This window comes from Leopardus geoffroyi, chromosome D3, assembly GCF_018350155.1.
Source record: "Leopardus geoffroyi isolate Oge1 chromosome D3, O.geoffroyi_Oge1_pat1.0, whole genome shotgun sequence".
Classification (NCBI taxonomy): Eukaryota; Metazoa; Chordata; class Mammalia; order Carnivora; family Felidae; genus Leopardus; species Leopardus geoffroyi.
The window spans coordinates 21,283,793-21,304,727 of record NC_059339.1 but is presented as its reverse complement, the minus strand read 5'-3'; the positions used below and the strand labels follow the sequence as shown (position 1 = coordinate 21,304,727).

Genomic DNA, 20,935 nt, shown 5'->3' with positions numbered 1-20,935 from the left:
AATTTCACTATGACAGACTCTGGCACACCCAGCAACTAGAAGATGAGGTGTTTTAAATGTGCATATATTGCAGACATTCTCAAAAGCTTTGGTTGTGGGTAGGGTTGGGCCAGGAGGCTGTGATGGCAGCAGGTGGTTGAACTCTTTCTTGATTTAGAAGGGGGTGTGGGGGGTGGGGCAGGGCGGATATTAACCCTTCCATGGCCACAGAGTTTTTTATTTTGTTTTGTTTTGTTTTTTAGGGATAGAAGGAAGCGTTGTTTTTTTTTTTTTTTTGGTTTGTTAAGTAATTATAGAAACTAGATATGACTGAAAGCTTTTCCAAGTGTCACAAGGGATCAGTGTTACTAACTCTTCCCCAATATGCTCACCTTCCCAGAAGTGTCCAACCAGGGGCCAGGATTCTCAGGTTTACTACTGGCTTTGACGTGATTCTAGCTATGCAACCTCAGGCAACCAGCCTCAGCCTCAGTTTACTCAAGTGTGCATAGGTACAATCTTACCTATTCTTATGACTCCTGAAGATTGTTGTGAGGATCTGCAGACATGAATCTGAAAATTCTTTATGGAGTCTAGGAGTCTTTTTAAATAATATCGTCATTTGCCCTCCAAGGTATGAGCCATGCCTTGAATTGTTTTTGTCCTTTTAAGTAAAATGGGCAAACGCGGTCAACTGGATAGGGCATCTTCACAAAATGCCTCAACATAAGGAGGGCAGGAATACTAATCCCTATTTTACAGAAAAGGAAACTGAAGCCCCATGTTGTTGTGGTTTACCTAAGGTTGCAGTACATGAAATTTTCCTGGAACTCAGATCTTTTGACTCTTGGTTTTCCAGAGTACCAGGGGCTTTGCCACTTTGCCTGCCTTCCTCCCCACACCCTTCCCCAGCTTCTAAATGCCTAGCACTTGGATGTGAATTCATCATTTTCTAGCTATGCCATACTGCTTATTTCCCAGAAAATCACCGATAATCTCTGTTCCCCTAACCAATCTTATTTTAGCCCCTGCCAGTCCTGCTGATTATGGTGTTTATGCTTTTCAAATATCTGTGAATCAGTATCACTTGTCCTGTTAAATGCTACTTAATGAGCCTGCTAATATTTGTCTACATTTAATTTTCCCCATTAGTCAGTGCCTCTGGACCCTGATTATTTAACGTGCTGGATTTCTTCCAGTTTACATTCCTTTTTTTTCTACTGGAGCATCAAGAGTGGCTTGGTTTGGGGATAGGCATCCTGACTCCTGAGTGATCTCTGGGCTGCACAGACAGAGTGATCCTGGCTTATGGTGCTTCTTCATCTTAGAAAAGACACCCATAGCCAATGTCCCTCTATCACCATCCACATCTCTTCCAACATTATTTTGTTCTGTTTTACCCTCTTCCAATCATATTTGGGTTTGAGCTTATTCTTCACTGTATATTTCCATTTTTCTTTCGCCACCTCTCTGTTTCTTGGGGCATTTTGTATCATTTTAGGCTAAATCTCTAACTTTATTTTTTCTGGAAGATTTCATTTAAGCTATCCTGAACCCCCTTATGCTAGGGGTTGTTAAACTATAGTTCACAGGGCAAATCTGGCCCACCGCCTGTTTTTATATGGCCCACAAGTTACAAATGTGTTTTTACACTTTTAAGGAGTTGTAAAAAATAAAAGAGGAAGAGTGTCCAGTGGAGATCATGTGTGTTCCACAAAACCTAAATAACTTATGATCTGGACATTTTTCTTTACAGGAAAAATTTACTGATCCCTGCCTTATGCAATCATTTGCACTAATAGCATCATTGGATGCCTGAGTAGCAATTGCCCCTGGGGAAGCTCAGCCTTTCAATTTTACAGGTGAGGATCAGATGGTGACAAGAAGTCAGTCAGATGAATCTGTGCCAGAGCTGGGATTAGATACCAAAGGCATGGTTTTTTTACTGTCTCACCTTCCCTTCCCTAAGACAGCATCCTTTCTGGCAATACTCTCTCCATGATCCTTACCACCATTTGCATTGCTGTGACAGTGTCCTGGTGGTGTGGAATTCCTTCTTTCCTGACATATTTTCATAAAGTGAAGACCTAAAGTTTATTCAGTTTTAACCCTCTTCATCCTGTGCTAGAGTCTATTCTTAAACCACTTGACCAAAATATCTTGAACAATTGTCCACCCTTCACTTGAATATTTCTGGCCAAGACTCTCCCCAGTGGCACCACTTCCATCTCTACACAGCTCTGAAAGTGAGGAAAATCTTCCTGGTATGGAGCCCAGATCTGATGTCCTGGAGCTTCTCCATTGTATTTGGTTGTGCCTTATGCAGACCACGCTGTCTCGCTTTACCTCAGAAGATGGTAGGCCACACTGGAGTCTTCTCTACTCCAGGCCCAACACCCCCAGTTTCTTAAGCTTTAAGCAAAGGTCTGAAGTGCCTTCCTTTTGTTCAGTGATATTTTTAATCCATTAAGAAAAAAAAAATATGGGTCAGTAGTTGTGTTTCTTTTGCTCCTCTGGCTTGCACTTGTGAAATCATTCTCTTCTAGTTGCAGGGTGGACAGGCAAATTTAATGCCATGTTTTACAAAGTGGTGTTGGAACCTTAGAGCTTTCCTTTGAGCATCCTTTGCTCATGGAGACAGTGTCTTTCCATTGTAGGGAATAAACAGCAGGGAAGAAGGAGGCAGGGTACACAAGTTATAGTAATAACACCTACTGGTAGCACCTACTGAATGTTGCTGGCAGTCTGCAAAATGCCTGCCTGGAAAGGCATTGCTCATTTCCAGAAGGAGTGTTCGGGGGTGGGATATGGGGGAAGAGTGGAGGCAGAAGGCGCTGGGAAACCCTTTTATCCAACATTTTATTGAATGTGTACCATGCACTAGGCATTATACTAAGCATTACAGGGGATTAAAAACTTGTAAAATGGTTACCACAATCAAGTTAATTAACATATCCATTATCTCACACAGTTACAATGCTTTTTGTGTGTGGTGAGAGCACTTAAGGTCTACTTTTTCAGCAAACTTAACTATACAATACAGTATTATGGACTATGGTCACCATGATGTAAATTAGATCTCCAGAAATCATCTTATAATTTTACCTTTGTACCTTTTGATCAGCATCTCTCCATTTCTCCCACCAGGCAGCCCTTGGCAATGAATACATATTTCAAAATATCACATTGTATCCCTTAAATATAAACAATTTTTAATTTGTCCGTATACCTCAATAAAGCTGGAAAAAAATTATAATATGGCAACATAAAGGAAAAAAGTGTAAGGGCTGTGAATGAGGTATAGAAACATAGAACATCTATAGAAAATCTCTAGATGTTCACAGGAGAGAGAGATTATTTTTTGTTTGTGAAGGGGAGAGGTCATAGTAGAGGAGGAAGTTTCTGTGGTGGAGTGTCAGGTAAAGTTTCATGGGGAAAATAACATTTGAGGAGCCTTGAAGGATGGGTCTGCTGGGTCTGGGCTTGTGGAGATGAGGGGATAAACATTCCAGAGAAGAGAAGGCCTGGTGTAGATACACCTGTCCTTGCCTTTTATCCATCCTCAATATCTTTCCTGAATTATCCAGTTCCCCACTCTAGTCTTGACTGTCACATCTTTCCTCTAAGCTCTTCGTTTCTGAGACCAACTTGGAAATGTTGTATCTGGGCCCCAAACCCACTTTTTGTGTCCCTCCAATACCAACTGGGGCATATCAACCTGCTTTGACATCAGAATCACTTTCAGAATGGCCTTTCCCTGGAAAACTACTAGAATCTGAGTCCTTGGACCATATTTTTGTTCAGCCCTGGCTACCTTCTTTGCTCCTTGTGTTTGTTAGTCCTCTTGCTATTCCTAGAAAAAACACCACAGAATCCCTAAGAGTATGTCCTATGGGAGGGAGGACCCTGCCACGAGTCCAGAAAGATCTGAGCTATGCTCTCCCTGGAACTGCCTGGCACACAACAATCAATTTATGTTGATTGTTGGATGTGTGAATGACGCTGCTTCCTAAAGGACTGAGTCTGGTCAATCTCTGGAGTCTGAGCACTTAGCAATATGCTATCAATAGTAGGCATGTTTGCTGAATAAACTGAATTTCTAAGCATCTGAAATGTCACCATCTGAGGTTAATTCCTTTGCACCAGTGATGCTCTTAAGCCTCAGGGGTCACGATGCAACCAGCTTTAACAGGGCTCAGTCATTATCAGTTATTAGTATTTTCAGAGACATTAGCAGGCCATCAGCTAAGGGAAGGCCATTGACATAGAGGGAGGGAGGAGGAGAACACTAGCAGAGATACTGTCCCAGTTTTGAGCTGGAGGACTGGGCCTGGGCCTGAGCTGGACCAGGAATTAGCTGAAGGTTCAGAGGCAACATTCCAAGGGTTCTGAAACAAGGAGGGTCTGGTGGTCATTTACTGAAAATGCACTCATAAACCTTCAGTGGCTCCCTACTGCCTATGGAATAAAGCCTATATTTTTTAGCTTGGCATTTGATGGTCTGCAGTCTGTTCCCACTTCTCACCATTCTCCTCATTCATATGCCTCAGCCAGGCTCTCCAGGTAATGCTATTCACCGTTCCCTTCCTCCCCACACTGCAGTTCTATCTCTGGGTTATTGTTCATGTTGTTCCCACAGTCTGAAATGTCCTTTCCTTCTTTTCTTTCACTAATAAATCCCACTCCATCTTCAAGACTTGCTGAAGTGCTGCTCCCTCTGTGAAGCCTTTCCTGACACCCCAGTCAGAAGGAATCTCCTCCTTCTGTATTCATAACAATAATCATTCTGCAGTACTCATAATATGTTGAAAAGTAATGTTTTCAGCAAGCTTCTACCTACATCTCAGAAAGTTTTGAACTGAGTTTGAATGGTCCATCTTTAATGTATTTAATAAGAACACCATGCATTCCTCTAGCATTTTTCATTTTTTTGTTTTGATAATAACATTACTGAAATATAATTCAAATACTGTATAATGCTTATTATGTATGTATATTTGTATGTATGTTTGTATGTATGTATTTACTTATTTTAATTTACATCCAAGTTAGCATATAGTGCAATAATGATTTCAGGAATAGAATCTGGTGATTCATCTCCTACATAGAACACCCAGTGCTCATCCCAACAAGTGTCCTCCTTAATGCCCCTTGTATAGTGCTTTCATTTATTTAGTAAATTTTTTTTGAGTTATTTATTTATTTATTTATTTATTTATTTATAGCACAAGCAGAGGAGGGGCAGAGAGAAGGAGAGACAGAATCCTAAGTAGGCTCCGCACCATTAGCACAGAGCCCAATGTGGGGCTCGAACTTACCAACTGCAAGGTCATGACCTGAGCTGAAATTAAAAGTCTGACTCTTGGGGCGCCTGGGTGGCTCAGTTGGTTAAGCATTCAGCTCAGGTCATGATCTCATGGTTTGTGAGTTCCAACCCTGCGTCAGGCTGTGTGCTGACAGCTCAGAGCCTGGAGCCTGCTTCACATTCTGTGTCTCCTCTCTCTCTGCCCCTCCCCAGCTTGCTCTCTCTCTCTCTCTCTCTCTCAAAAATAAATAAATATTAAAAAAAAAAAAGAGTCTGACACTTAATAAACTGAGTCACCCAGGTGCACCACTGTATAATGCTTTTAAAAAGAATATTTCTTGGGGCGCCTGGGTGGCGCAGTCGGTTAAGCGTCCGACTTCGGCCAGGTCACGATCTCGCGGTCCGTGAGTTCGAGCCCCGCGTCGGGCTCTGGGCTGATGGCTCAGAGCCTGGAGCCTGTTTCCAATTCTGTGTCTCCCTCTCTCTCTGCCCTTCCCCCATTCATGCTGTGTCTCTCTCTGTCCCAAAAATAAATGAACGTTGAAAAAAAAATTAAAAAAAAAAAAAAAAGAATATTTCTTAAAATTTTTTTAAGTTTATTTACTTATTTGAAGAGAGAAAGAGCGAGCACGTGTGCAGGGGAGGAGCACAGAAAGAATCCTGAGCAGGCTGTGTGCTGTCAGCACACAGACTGGTGCAGGGCTTGAATTCATGAACTGTGAGATCATGACCTGAGCTGAAACCAAGAGCCAGATGCTTATCCTACTGATCCAGCCAGGCATCCCAAAAAGAATGATATTTCATTAGGCACCTTGAGTATGCTTGTAAAAATGGCATGAAAAGTTCCATTTTCCTTATTTAACAAACATTCAGGTGGAGTGACTTGCATGAAGCCACACTGTGAACTCATTGCAGAGCTGCACCAGGGAAAGGTTTTTAAACCTGAGCTTCAGTCTTCTTGTCTGTCATACGTAGGTCCCTGCCTCCTTCATCTAAGTACAGTGGAGTTCTAGGGGAGTAAGGAATGTGGAAGTGCTTCAGAAATAAAGACAGTAAAAGAAAGTACAAGTATATGGGAGTGGGAGAGGTATGTCCTTTTGGCAGGCAAAGTTGCTCTGTTCTAGTTTTATACTAAATTTTTGACCTTTCCTCTTCAGGCTATGTTTTCCACTAATCGTGGGACTGTTGGAGGCTTCTTCCTGGCAGGACGAAGTATGGTGTGGTGGCCGGTAAGTTTTCTCTGAAAACTATTTGCTTAACTACAAAATTCCCCATAGAAGGCCCTATTCTTCTTAGCTTTGGGTGGCAGTGATTCTTCCTTCCTGCCTTAAATCCCTGATAATGGGTCTTCTGCTCACCAGGTCTTAATCTGGATAAACTTAATCTCTTGTGGTAAGGGAATAGCCTTTAAATAAATGTGCTTGGAATCCTTTACTGTATAAGTAGAGGAAGAGACTACACAAGCAGACGGTGTGGAGAAGCAGAAAGAACACACAGACTGAAGTGATCTTGGGAAAACCTGAACTTCCACCTTTGTATTTATAAATTGGGGATGATAGTATTTATCTTCCAGGAGTGTTATGAGAAATGGGTACCTCTTATGGGGTGGAAGCTCAATAAATAATAACTCTTTTACTACCTTTTTGTTATGTTAAGTCCCATGAAAGAGAGACTTTATTTGTCTTACCTTGGGAGCTGAAAGCAATGCCTGATACACAAAGGAACCTCAGTAAGTACTCATAGAACAGATGGAGAGGAGCCCCTACTGTTCCTACAGTTTTTTTCAACTCTTGGAGGATTTTGTATGTTGTATATTTGTTGTATATTTGAGAGGTATTTTTCCTGATATTCGTACATGGGTGGAACTACCCCAGTTAAAGGACACGTGTGTGGGTGGAAGAGAAACTAGGAGGCCCCTTCCATCCTACCAGCACAGGGCTCTGGCTGGCTTACCAGTTAAGTCCAATGACCATCTCAACCCAGAGTTCTCACCAAAATGACTGGTTGACTAAATTAGCCAAGTTGTGCAATTTTTTTTTGGACTAAAGATATAAGCAAGACTAGCTGGTGAAAGAGGTGGCTAATGAAGCATAGAAACAATGAAAAGAAAGTGACAGCACTGAGTTGATTGGAGGAAGAGAAACAAGAAAGTAAAAATTGTCACTGTCATACGCAGAGCATAAGAGAAATTGCAAGGAAATCACATCACACCCTGAAGTTGGCCTTTGATCAGCTGTTTTGGGATGGATTTTAATAACTGGCATCTTCACAGTTGCTTGGGCTATCCCTGAAGTCATTTCTGCCTTACCCCTAAGGTGGCTAAAAATATTGGGCAGATGCTGATTTCTGTGGTGGCCCCATCATGGTGCTCCCTCCTGACATATTTTATCTTCTCGAGCATTGTACTTTCGTACTTTCCTAAAAGCTGGTGTTGAATAGGCAGCTCTGATCACAAAGTTCAAGATGAGGCTGGGTCAGTCCCTTTAGAACTGCACTGCCTAGTATGGTAGCCACTAATCACGTGGGCTATTTTTAATTTTTATTTATTTTTGTTTTTTTATTGTTTATTATCTTTGAGAGAGAGAGAGACAGAGAGCAAGCAGGGAAGGGGCAGAGAGAGAGGGAGACACAGTAACGGAAGCAGGCTCCAGGCTCTGAGCACTCAGGACAGAGCCTGACACGGGGCTCAAACTCACAGACCGCAAGATCATGACCTGAGCTGTGGTTGGCCGCCCAACTGACTGAGCCACCCAGGCACCCTCACATGGGCTATTTAAATTGAAATTAAAGTTAGATAAAATTTAAAAATTAAAAATTTCTTCCCACACTAGCCATATTCCAAGTGCTTAATAGCTACATGTGGATAGTGTCTGCCATATTACATAGTATAGATCTAGAATGTTTCCCCCATTGTAGAAAGTTCTATTGGACAGTGTGCTGTACAGATTTCAGAGCCAAGGCTGGATGAAATCTTAGTGGACTTGAGATTTGTTGAATTAGAGAGCTGAATAGGAGGTTTATTTATTTTGGAAGCAGTGCACCTTCCACCCCATCTAATGCTTCACTGCTCCCTACAGTATGCCTGCCAAGTGCTTATTTGCCTTCGGTTTGCATCCAGACCTCCTCCCCCTACTATGATAGGAAACTCTCATACCTCTTCATGTAAAATTTCTAGGGCTGCTTTATTGGGGATAAGACCTCAACTTCTAATCTCTGGGTCATGGAGAAGCCAATGAGAGTAGTGAGGGGGTGGTTTGGGGCAGAACCATTCTTAGGAGATATGCATTTTGGGCTAGGCCTGGGAACACATCACATCTTAACTAGCAATGATGTCTTTCTTCCTGATAGCACCTGGGAGTGGGTCTGGGCTGAGATTTAGTTGGTAAAAGGATTTAGCCCACCCAAAACATGTAGGGTTCAATGGTTCATGTGGAGTTTCCTGTGGGTATTGTTTACCTTACTCATATCTCAGTGTTGGATTATTCTAACCAATGGAGAAGCATGGCATCATTCTTCTTTTGTGCAGAAGTCACTACTTCCTTGATGGGGCTGATATTCAACTTCTTCTCCCAACAATGGTTTCTACCTAAGACTTTGTGAGATTATATTAATGGTTTGTAAACTTGCTTCATCAGAATCACCTGGATATGCTTTCCAAACATACAGATTTCTAGGCCTCACTCAAGACCTCTTAAAGCAAAAAAACCTTGGAAGAGAGTCCCAGGAACTTGCTTTTTATTTATTTTTATTTTTATTTTTATTTTGAGAGAGAGAGAGAGAGAGAGAGAGAGAGAGAGGCGGAGGGAGAAAGAATCTCAAGCAGGCTCCACACTCAGCACAGAGCCTGATGTGGGCCTTGATCCCACGACCCTGGAATCATGGCCTGAGCTGAAATCGAGAGTCAGATGCTCAACTGACTGAGCCAGTCAGGTGCTCCAGGAATTCGCATTTATAAAAAGCTTCCCAGATGCTTTTGATTATCAGGCAGGTTTGATAATTACTGGTTTGGATAGATGCTTATCTATCTGGTCAGATATACTGAAACTATCACTGTCTGTTAGGGATGCTAGAGAAGGAGATTCTTGAATGGAGGAGCAATGACTTCTAAGTCCCTTTCAACTTTGAGAATGCTTTTATGCTAGAACATTCTAGCTTTGAGGTCAGCATATCTGATCTGCCACATTTACTAATTGTGTGACTTTGGTCAAGTCACTGAACCTCCCAGAGCTTCAATTTCTACCTCTATAAAGTTGGAGAATAGTACCTGCTTTGGAGTGTTCTTGTCAGGATTCAATGAGATAATTCATGTACTGCACTCAGCACTTGGGAAGTACTCAGTAAATGAAAATATTAAGAAGTATAAGGAAGATAGGAATGACAAGGCAACCTCCCAGTTGACACTTGTCTGGGGCATAGGACTTAGTAGCGCCTAGTAAATGAAAACTAATATTTATGTGAAGCTAGTATTGCCACTTCACTTAAATTTAACTTTCAGATCAACCATGTGAATAAATGAACATGGTTTATATGTATATTTATTTATACTGCTATAAATCATCAATGATTTATAGGACCACAATGACCACATTTTAACAACTCTGAGATTGGCTTATGTGTTATAATCAATCAGTGGCACGTCACAGTTTAAATGCTAATGTTTTTTCTTTCTTTGTGCTACATGGTATGTCTTACAGTAGTTGGTGTCTTAGATTCAATAAAGTATGGTTATATTCTAAAATAGTGAGTTTAAAAAATTTGTTGACTGTAGGGGCACCTGGATGGCTCAGTCGGTTAAGTGTCCAACTTCAGCTCAGGCCATGATCTTACTGCTTGTGGGTTAGAGCCCCGTGTCAGGCTCTGTGCTGAGAGAATCCCAAGCAGACTCCATACTGTCAGTGTGCAGAGCCTGATGTAGGGCTCTATCTTATGAACTGTGAGATCATGACCTGAACCAAAATCAAGAGTCGGATGCTTAACTGACTGTGTCACCCAGGTGCCCTTAAAATGGTTTTAAAGCACTATTGCAATACACACTTGAAAGAAGGAGTAAAGGAAAATATAGCATGTGAGAAAATGCAAATCTAAGTATTTTTCCTCCAAAACTGAAAAAGAGTTTAAACTATATTAAACCTATACATCTAAATTTCTCTTTGTATTAAATTACAAAGTCAATTTAATCCTGTCTGTCGGGCCTGGAAGTTCATAATTGGAATATCAATTCTCAAATGTGCAGGCCCAAGGAGAACATCACAGGGCTACAGTCTTTCTGGAGCTCACATCTCTGTCAGAAACCCCCTAATGGGACACTTTTCCCTCTCCATCTGCCTTTAGCCCTGTCGCTTTGTGCTGTAGGAGAAGTGAGCAACAAGAGAAGCTCTGGGAAAGAGTCCTAGGGTATTTTAGGAGGAAGGACCTTGGGTCAATACATCAGAGACTTGGGGGACTTGAGTATTCACCCTCAAAAAAAAAAATAGGAGGAAACTGGATCTTGAAAAGTCCAAAAGAAGATTGAACAGAGAGGCCAGTTGGGAACATTCCTGGGTCTTAGGGGACTTTGAAAGGAGCAGTTATGACCTGTAACAGGTGAAAATTTAGGAGCCCTGGTAAACGACTCCATTCCTAAAAAGTTAATGAGGCTGAGAGAGAGAGAAAAATCATATGCACCTTGGCCTGGGTGTAGAAGTGAGAGATAATTAAAAAGGAAGAGCAAGGATTCCAGGGCTGGGTTACAGAGAAGACAGATTACACAGGGAGCCAGGCAGGGAGGCCCCCAGAAGTCTGAGTCATGGGTGAGCAAGCCAAGCCAACTGAGTAACATGAAACCATGATATTACCTTTTGCAACTGTGGGTTGGTTCGTGGCCCAGGATTCCCTTCTGTAGTTGGAAGCTTTTAACAAACAGCTGTGTGCTACGTTGTAATGGTTATGTGGGTATGTGGGAGATGGGAAAGCAGGAATGTGAGCATTGAAGGGGAAATTCCCCACTCCTTGTCTATTGGTAGCAGAAATTACTCAGATAGGCCAGGCCCCAGATACACAACCCAGTGGAGAATTCTTTTTTGGAGGAGAGTTTGGTCATACTTACCGGAGTCAGCTCCAAGGAAATGGGTGGGGTACAATGGGGTTGAGTCAACCCTTTGAAAACCCCCTTAAATGAAGAAGTAAACATTCCGGAGGGAATAGGAACCTCACAAAGAACCAAAGGACTTGGGTTGTCCCAGTTTTGTGACATCGGGCAAATCATTAACTTCTCTGGGTTTCAGTCTCCTCTGTAATGAGGAACAGTCAGATTGAGCATCTCAAAGGTCTTCCAGGACTAAAATTTCTTCCACAGAGGAGGAAACAAGAATGAGTGTGGGCATGCTAGCCAGTCTATTGCCAACAAGGGTCTTGAAAATTGAATGGCTGTGTGTCTCTCAATAGCCACAGTTCCTTTCCTTCTTTTATTATTAGAGAATCATCAGAGAGGTGTATGTCACAGTGACTTAGGGCAAGGGTTGACAAACTTTCTCTTTACAGGGCAAGATAGCAAATATTTTTGCTTTGTAGGCTATATGATCTCTGTCACAACTACTCAACTCTGCTGTTGTATCATGAAATCAGCCATGGGCAGTACATAAATGGATGGGCCTGGCTGTATTCCAATAAAACTTTATTTACTAAAAGAGGCTGAGGACCAGATTTGGTTTATAGGTCCTAGTTCGTTGACACCTTGTTCAGGTCTAGGCTCTGGAGTCAGGCTGCTTGGGTTCAAATCCAGCTTCTGCCCATTACTAGCTGTGTGAGTTACTAAACATCTCTGTGTCTTACATTTGTTATCTCTATAATGGGGATAACAGTACTTCCTTGAGATTGTTGTGTGGACATATGCGCAGTCTCAGAACAGTGCCTGGCACTCAGCAAATTCTCAGGTTTAGCTCTTGTTTTTCTGTTTTCAGCTGAAAACTTTTGAAGGACTATTATATCCTGTATTTGATTGAATCCTTAGTGATTCAGCAAGAATGGAGATTAACCCCATGGGTTGCCCAAGTTCACACAAGATAATGACAGAGCTAGGACTCTCTCTATTTTTCTGTTATTCAGGTCTCTTTCTTCTTATCTTTTGAGATGGAAATTTGTGAGATCAATAGATGTAGTCTAGAGGGTTACCTGAAAACCAAGAAATTCTTTCAGTTAGGGCTAACCAGAGACCCTTTTGAATATTTTCCCCAAGGAAAGAAGATAGCTCTTCATACTTACTAAACTTTCTTGAGTAAAATATATCTGATTTGATATTTAAGTCTGTAAATCCCAATGATCAAATCAAAGTTCATCCACTTAGGATACTACTGGGGTGCATCCTGGAAGAGTCTTATAGATCTAAGACCTGGGAACGTAAGACCTGAGAGAGAAAGAGCATGAACTAGGGGAATGGACACAGGAGAGGTAGAAAGGTCACCAAGGGAACAAAGCTCAGGAAAATGTGAGATGAAGGACCAACAAGTACTTGACTTTCATAAGGTTGAGTGGAAGTGACTGCCAAGTCCAGTTGACCCTTTCTTCCTGCTGGTTGTCTTCTACTTGCATATGGCTATGTGTGCTTTCATTTATCCCAGGGCAGAGCCTATGTTTTTCTTAATCTTTTTTTTCTTCCAATACCTAGTCCAGGACCTTGCATCTACTGGGCATTTGAGAAATACGTGCTAAATTAAAGAAAAGGGAGGGAGGAAAGGGACATGTCCTCCGACTCTCATGCTGGATCCCCTTGTTGATGTCACCTAAGACCTCAGCCTGCATTCTGCTCTCTGGAGCAGTGACCACAGAGTGTAGGCAGTGTAAGAATTCAGGAGGTTAGGAAGGTACTGGGTCCAAGTCAAAGCCTTTCTCTAGCAGTGTTCCACATTTCTGTTTCTATGTACAGAGAACTTTTTTTTCCTTTAGACTTCTTTTTTTTAAGGTTCATGGTAGCAAAACTGGAAAAGCAATCCTGGCCCCAATCAGAGTGCCTGATTTTAGCCCTCATTGGATCCCTTGGGGAAAAAAAGGCTGGTGTGACTATGCTTCCTTACTATCTAAAACATTTTTTTTTTTAAGGCTGAGACAAGATTTTGCAAAACTTGGCTATTCCCATAGATATGTATCTCTTTTGTGGTGAGAGTTTTTTTGCTTAACATGCCAGTTGCTGCCTTGCTCTTGAATGGCCTCTCCTCTCTCCTCTCCTTTTCCTCTTCCTCTATCACCACCTCCTCCTTCCCCTATTTCTTCTCTTCCTTCCCTCACCCTCTCTCCCTTGTCCTTCTTGCCCTCTCTCTTTTTGTCAGGGCTATTTCCCTGCCACTCTTCATGGCTTAGTCTCCTCTGAAGAGTTTCACTGATTAATGCACAGCCACTCACCACCCCATGTATTCTTTGTGTTCTTAGGCATCAGTTTATGGGTGTGTAGCCAATTTACTGTCATATACTTGGTGTATAAGCTCCTGCTTTCTTCTTTCACTCTGGATACCTTCCCAATATTTTCTAACATGTTAGCGCTTCCCCAGACAGAGAAAGGAAAAAGTAAACTATAATCAACATTTCTAGTTGGTTGAAGTCAGAAGAATGCTGAAACTATCAGCTATGATGAAGTCTTTGGATTATTCATGTTAGAAATGTATCTGGATTGGGGCACCTGGGTGGCATCTGACTTCGGCTCAGGTCATGATCTCACGGTATGTGGGTTCGAGTTCTGCATTGGGCTCTGTGCTGACAGCTCAGAGCCTGGAATCTGCTTCAGATTCTGTGTCATCTTCTCTCTCTGTCCCTCCCCAACTTGCACTCTGTCTGTCTCTCTCTCAAAAATAAATAAGCATTACCAAAAAAACCCTAAAAAAATAAATGTGTCTGGGCTTTTCCTTTCTACCATTTGCGTGGCACATTTTGAGTCACTGAGACCTGTATGTTTTACTTTGGGTAAATTTTATATTAGGGAGGTGATTTAGAGTTAGGGTTAAGACCAGAGACTCTGAAGTCCCTCTGCCTTGTTTAGAACCCCAGGTCCCCCTTCCTAGCTTTGTGGCCTTGGGTGAGTTATTCAACCTTTCTGTGTTTCAGTTTCCTCAACTGAAAAATAGAGACCATAGCACCTATCTTTTTTTTTTAATTTTGTTTTAAGTTTATTTATTTTTGACAGAGACAGACTGCGAGCATGAGCTGGGAAGGGGCAGAGAGAGAGGGAGACACAGAATCCGAAGCAGGCTCCAGGCTCTGAGCTGTCAGCACAGAGCCTGACATGGGGCTCAAATTCACAAACCATGAGATCATGACCTGGGCGGAAGTTGGCTGCTTAACTGACTGAGCCACCCAGGCGTCCCCATAGCACCTATCTTAGAGAGTTGTTTTGAGGATTCAATTAGATAAATATGTAAATCATTTACAATAGTATGTAATTAGTCCTACCCAAACTGGCTATTCTTAATATCATTATCGTCATCATCATCACTTTTTTTATTAAAGTAATCTCTACACTCAATGTAGGGCTCAAACTCATGACCCTGTGGTCAAGAGTCTTATGCTCTACTGAGTCAGCCAGGTGCTCCCATCATCATCATTATTATTGTATCTCATCTTTAGCTCCTCCTTCTTAAACTGTGAATTCAATCATTTATCCATTGATGCATTGCTATTACTTTATTCTACATTTACATGTTGATTACTTATATGCCACATTCTGTGTTAGGTGCTGGTATATATTAGTGTGTGTGTATGTGTGTGAGAGAGAGAGACACACACGCATTCTTACAAAATTATATAATCCAAAATTATATATATATCCAAAATTACAAATAGTGGTCTTAAGAAAGTGTATTTGAGTCAAGGGTGGGAGGGAAGAAAAGGGGTGTTTCTCAAACTACATAAGAGAATCAGGAAATATCTTTCTGAGAATTGAGCATTTAGGCTGAGATGTGAGGAATCAGAAGGAGGCAGCCATTTGAAGATTGGGGGAAGAGCAATCCAAGCAGAAGGGACAGAATAGTCAAAGGCCTGAGGAGGGAAGGATCTTGGGATATTTGAGAAACTGAAAGGAGGCCAGTGTAGGGGTAGATAATGCATTTCAGTCAGGCCCTCTGAGTGAGGGACTGCAAGTTGATGATCCCAAGGATGAACCTATCTGAATTGGTGAGAGGGTTGGTTGGTCTCTAGCCTCCTTGACCTATAAATGCCAAGAGAAGACCTCACCTGTGTTTTGTGCCAACAACCTGTGGGAAAATGCCAGCCTTGGCAGTGGTTTCCTGATTTCCTGCCCTTTTGGCTCTTAGAACAAGGAGAGAGATTTGTGAAGATAATGAGTGAAAGGCCACCATTGTTTATGGAGTGCATGAGCTAATGTAAACAGAGATTATGATGGCTCTGGAGCAAGACCTGTCTAAACATTTACCAGAATCTCAGAAATAAAATGGTCTGAATATATGAGTCCCACCTTCTCTTCTGTCCCAGTCCAGGAATTGTGATCTTCAAGAGATGGCAAAAGTCAAAGGTTAAATCTCTCCAAATCTCCCCTATGAAAAGATATCTTACGAATGAAATCAAAATAGTAATTCAGGTTAAAGACCAGTTCCTCAGAGGATGAGGGAAGAATCTGAAATACAAGCATGATGGAGATATATACATGCTGTTCCTAAATTTACAATGAAATGGGTAGGGAGGCCTGACTTGACTGTGCCCCTTCAGGGAAGTTGAGAAAGAAATGTCTGGGGAAGGAGGAAGAAAGTCAGAGTGGCATTGTGGCCTCCCTTTCTGTCCCTTGGACATTGGTCATGTTAGACTGTAGGACTGTGGGCAAATCACTGCTCTGGTCTTCAGTCTTCTTACCTGTAAAATGAAAATGAGAATAATCCCTACCTCACAGACTGTAGTAAGCACGATGTAAGATGAAATGAATGAAGTGCCTGTCCCGACATTTGGCCAACAGGAGGCACTGTAAAAGTCATCCCCTCTCCCTTTCTTATTTTCCCAGGACAGGCCTCTCAAAGTGTACCCACCCCAGCAGCACCAGCAAGACCTGGGCTCTAGTTAGAAAGGCAAAATTTCCAGCCTCAACCCAAACATATTGAATCAGAAAGTTGAAGGAATGTGGTTCAAACATCTGTGGTTTAACAAATCTAGGTGATTGTAATTAGTGTTGCCAGATTCAGCAAATAAAAATAAAGGATGGCCAGTTAAATCTGAATTTCAGACAAACAATGAATACTTTTGTAGTGTTTGTATGTTTCATGCAATATTTGAACATAATTTTATTAAAACTGAATGTGTTTATCATTCAGATTTTGCTGGTTTTTGTGTATTTTTACTGTAGATTCTGATGCATGCTATAGTTTGAGAACCATTGTCTGAGGAAGACATACACAGGTAGTTGTCCACTGCCTTAGGCAATTCTTGACTCTTGGGTTAATGGTTCAGAGTGTACGCATACTATTTTACTTTCCTAAGGGTGTGGAAGTAAAGATAGAATTAATGCATAACTTTGAATCACTTTCTTCCTTTGGGCTATAATTTTGTTTTCATTTGAAAATGACAAGGTCAACCTTAATCATTTCCAAGTTAATTCTAGCTCCAATATGAGATGACTGGATATTGGTAAATAAACAGGCTGTACCATATATTTCCTATTTCCTTTTTCCTGTCACACAAAACATAATTTTTAGGTAGCATTCAATGACATTTCATGTCTTTTTCTATATTGCCCTCAACAAACACATGACTTCCTTACATACTTTGTTCTTAGGCTCTGCAAGTGAATCAGAGACAGCTCTGGAATGATTTCCCTTTATTGTTAAAGGTTTTGATGAATTGTGTTCTGCTTATAAAGTTACACAAATTCATTGTGGGAATATTGGAAAAGTATGAAAACACGCTTATTGTTTTCTCTTTCAAAGATAACCACTGTTAAATTTGGAGATATAACTCTATGTCTCTGTCTCTGTCTCTGTCTCTGTCTATGACTATGTCTATGTCTATAAAAAACTGTATATTCTTTTTTTATTTGGGATTTTATCACTATCACCTTCCCACCATAACATATTCTTCAAAGCTATGATTTTAATGGCTGCATAATATTCGATCACAAGTATGTACCTTAATTTATCCAGTTGTCTTCCTGTGGTTGGACATTTATGTTGATTCCAACTTTCCTGTATTGTAAATAACATGGCAATGAACATACTAATGAAACTCATGTATAAGACTTTGCATTTCTTTAAAAATTTTTTTTTAACGTTTATTTATTTTTGAGACAGAGAGAGACAGAACATGAACGGGGGAGGGTCAGAGAGAGAGGGAGACACAGAATGTGAAACAGACTCCAGGCTCTGAGCAGTCAGTACAGAGCCCGACGCGGGGCTTGAACTCACAGACCGCGAGATCATGACCTGATCCGAAGTCGGACACTTAACCGACTGAGCCACCCAGGCGCCCCTGTCTGCATTTCTGATAATTTTCTTAAGGTGTTAAAAAGTAGGATCATATGGTGGAAGGAGATGAGATTTTGATATGTACCAACAACTGCTTTCCAGAATTGCATTTCTATCAGAAATATATGGGAGAACGTATTTACTTGCCTGATGGACTAACCCAGGAGGTCAGATTCCACTTGAGGTCTTGTTCTTACTAACACTGATCTTATAGGTCACCATATTAACATCTCAGAGTAGTGCATAATCCTAGCACACCCCATTATTCTGCTGGGCCCCATCTAGGCCTAGCAGGCCAAGTTTATTGCCTCTTCCTCAAGAGAGAGCCATCCTTGACATGTCCCTGGGAAGAGTCTTAACTCTATGTAACCAGTGGAAATAAGTATAGCTCTAAGGCATTCAGTTGCTACCATCCAAGGATTTGATACACCAGTCCACTCACTCACTCAGCAGACTTTTATTGCATGCTTGTCATGTGCAAGAAAGGTCCTATGCTCAGCAGAAGCAGAAATCCTCTTTGAGGGCTAGAAGGTTTGTGGGGAATAACACTTGGACAGAAGCAGCGTCATGCCCCTGGAGAGTACAACAGATGAGGATTGGAGGTGAGAGACCAGAGGGGTAAGAGATCAGCTCTGAATGGTGTCAGTGGAGAGATGAGACTGGGATTCCTTTTGAAGACTGGGTCAGTGTTTTAGGGGCATAAGAGTTGATGGAGAGGAGGTTGAAGCAGAGGGAAATGGCATAAATAAATTCAGAAGGCAGGAATGCCTACAGCATATCTAGGAGACTGAGTTAGTATAATTTAGCTGGAGTGCAGGGGATGTGAAAGGGTATGGAGAGGCTGCTGGGAGTGGAGAAAGAGGAGGGGGCTGTATTGCAGAAAGTCTTGAAAGCCTGTAATTCCTCTTCCCAGTGTCATATCATGGCAGAGGAGTCCTCCAATCAGCAATGTTTGTTGCTTCTGGTGGTGGAGATTACCCTCTGGGAATTCTTATAACCCAATCTCTTGAGGAGAAAAATTGTAGGATTTCCCACAAAGCCTTTGAGTGATATCTGTGGATTTCCATTTGAAATGTCTTGATAATTTTGCTGCAGTGTGAGGATATTCTGGAAGTCTTTATTTGACTGAACCAGCCAGTTCTGAAGTTTTACCTGTGAGATTGGTCAAAAATTCTTTCAGTCCACATGCTTGTGTTGGCATGTGGTTGAAGAGACAGTGTCTCCCACTGGGAAGCATGAGTACCATGGTAACAGACCTTTGAAATTCTGGAGGTTAAGTAGAGAATTTTGGAGAAAGTCCCTTTCACCCCAAAGTTTTTGTCCTTCACACCTTAGCATCCTAATTTTGTAGTTAGTCCCTGTGCTCTTGTTCCTGAAGAGAGGTCAAACAAGTTTGTGGAGATAACAGTGACATTTAGTACAGTGTAGGTAGGTTTCTCAAACTTTATTGTACATGAGAATCACTTGAAGAGCTTACTACTCTGATTCAATAGGTCTGGGGTGGGGGCAGGGGATTTGTCGTTCTCATAAGCTCACAGGTGAAGCTGATGCTCCTGGCCCGTGGAACACTCTGTGAGTAGCATGGGTTCAGGAAGTCCATTTGTAGGGCTGTAATAAGAACTGAAGAAGTGATCATTGAAGAGACTAATGACTGCCTTTTTTCGAGGAATAGATGCAATCCCTGCTAGCTTCCAACTTCTGACATTAATAGTTGGTAGGGAGAAATTAATTTGGCTAGATTATTTTCCTTTGTAGTTTAAGTGGTTTTCTCTTTAGGTAAGGCTTATGGGAGAATATCATATTTGTGCCAAACCCTGGAAGAATCGAAGTGAAAAAATTTTAAGTGTTAGAGCCACTGTATTGTTGAGGTAAACCAAATTGGTATTATCAGGAATCTAAACTGCAATGAGAGGGAATCTGTTCTTGTTAAATGGTCCAAATAATTTAGAGGCAGATTTTCTGACAGTGATGAGAATTAGAGGGACTGGCTTAGTCCTTACTACCACCAGGCACTCATGGCTGAGTGACAGATTTAAAAGAGGATTTGAAGCCATATAATGTTAAAACTGTATGGGAAGTCAGGAAGGGCAGCCTGTTTCACTCTGGATGGCCCATGTCTAAAGTGGTTCATTTGGGCCTGAGGCCCATCTGTGGATACTGTTAAAACTGAGGGCAGCAGATAGTAACACAGATGGTGAGATTCAATTCCATGGCCAGTGAGGAGCAGACACATGAGAAGAGGAAGCTTAGCCTGGAGAAGATTTGAGGGTGGGCACAATCCCTTTCCTTAGACCTTGGAAGAGCTAGCTTGTGGGAGAGAGATTTGACTTGTTCTGTATCACTCCAGAAGGCAGAAGTAGACAAATGGGTAGATTTCAACTCAAAGTAAAGAAGGACTTTTTAAACATTAGAATTCTTCCTCTGTGGATTCAGCTGCCTTGTAAATTGGGCAAGTTCTCTGTCACTAGAAGCATGGCATCCAGAAACCAACCATCACTTTGGGGGGGGGGAGAGTATTGCAGAAGGGATTCAAACTGTGACATTTGTGGGTCCATATAACTCTTTAAGACTCTGTGATTCTATAATTTCTCCAAGTATTTCCCATCCTGCCAACTTTCTAGGGTAAGAAGTTTAGGTAGTAAAGTGTGATTATGAATTCCTCCAAATTCAAAGGAAAATGTAGTTTGTTTTTTTTTTTCCATTTGTGATGTCACATTATGTTATTTCCCTGATTACCATGCTATCAAACCTGTTGGGTGTTGTCTGACCCAGCTCATCTTGCACAGTTACAGTAAAGCCATCTAAATACTTATAATAGCTTCCTGAGCCCCATCAGGGGATGAGGAAGGCTTGGAAAGAAGTTAGTCAAAAGCAAGGTCAAGCTGGGGAAATTTTAGATGAAGTCTAAAACCCTGAACTCAGAGGCAATGTGGGAGGAGATTACAGAGAAGGACATGATGATTCATGTCACTGGATCACTCCCTGGATGGGGCATGATTCCCAAATAGGCATGAATGTGGGTGAGGGGTAGACAGAGGGAGTGTTTGGGAAATTAGAATGATGAAAGCATTGTTAATGAGCTTCAGTGAGAGGAAGGGCAGAATGAAAACCTGGCAGGGGAATGGAGGTGATAAAGCAATGGTGTCTGTATTAGCTTGCTTGGGCTTCCATAACACAATACCATAGACTGGGAGCCTTAAACAAGAGAGATTTATTTTTTCACAGT

The 20,935-nt window shown here is 41.6% G+C and overlaps 1 protein-coding gene across 1 annotated transcript in view; it reads left to right on the top strand.

The window, feature by feature from the left end:
* SLC5A1 (solute carrier family 5 member 1) overlaps nt 1-20,935 on the top strand; it is a 72,572-nt gene that overhangs the window by 1,029 nt on the left and 50,608 nt on the right. The window contains exon 2 of the mRNA XM_045457688.1: nt 6,442-6,513. Coding sequence (XP_045313644.1) covers nt 6,442-6,513 — 72 coding nt within the window. The remainder of the gene's footprint in view (nt 1-6,441; nt 6,514-20,935) is intronic.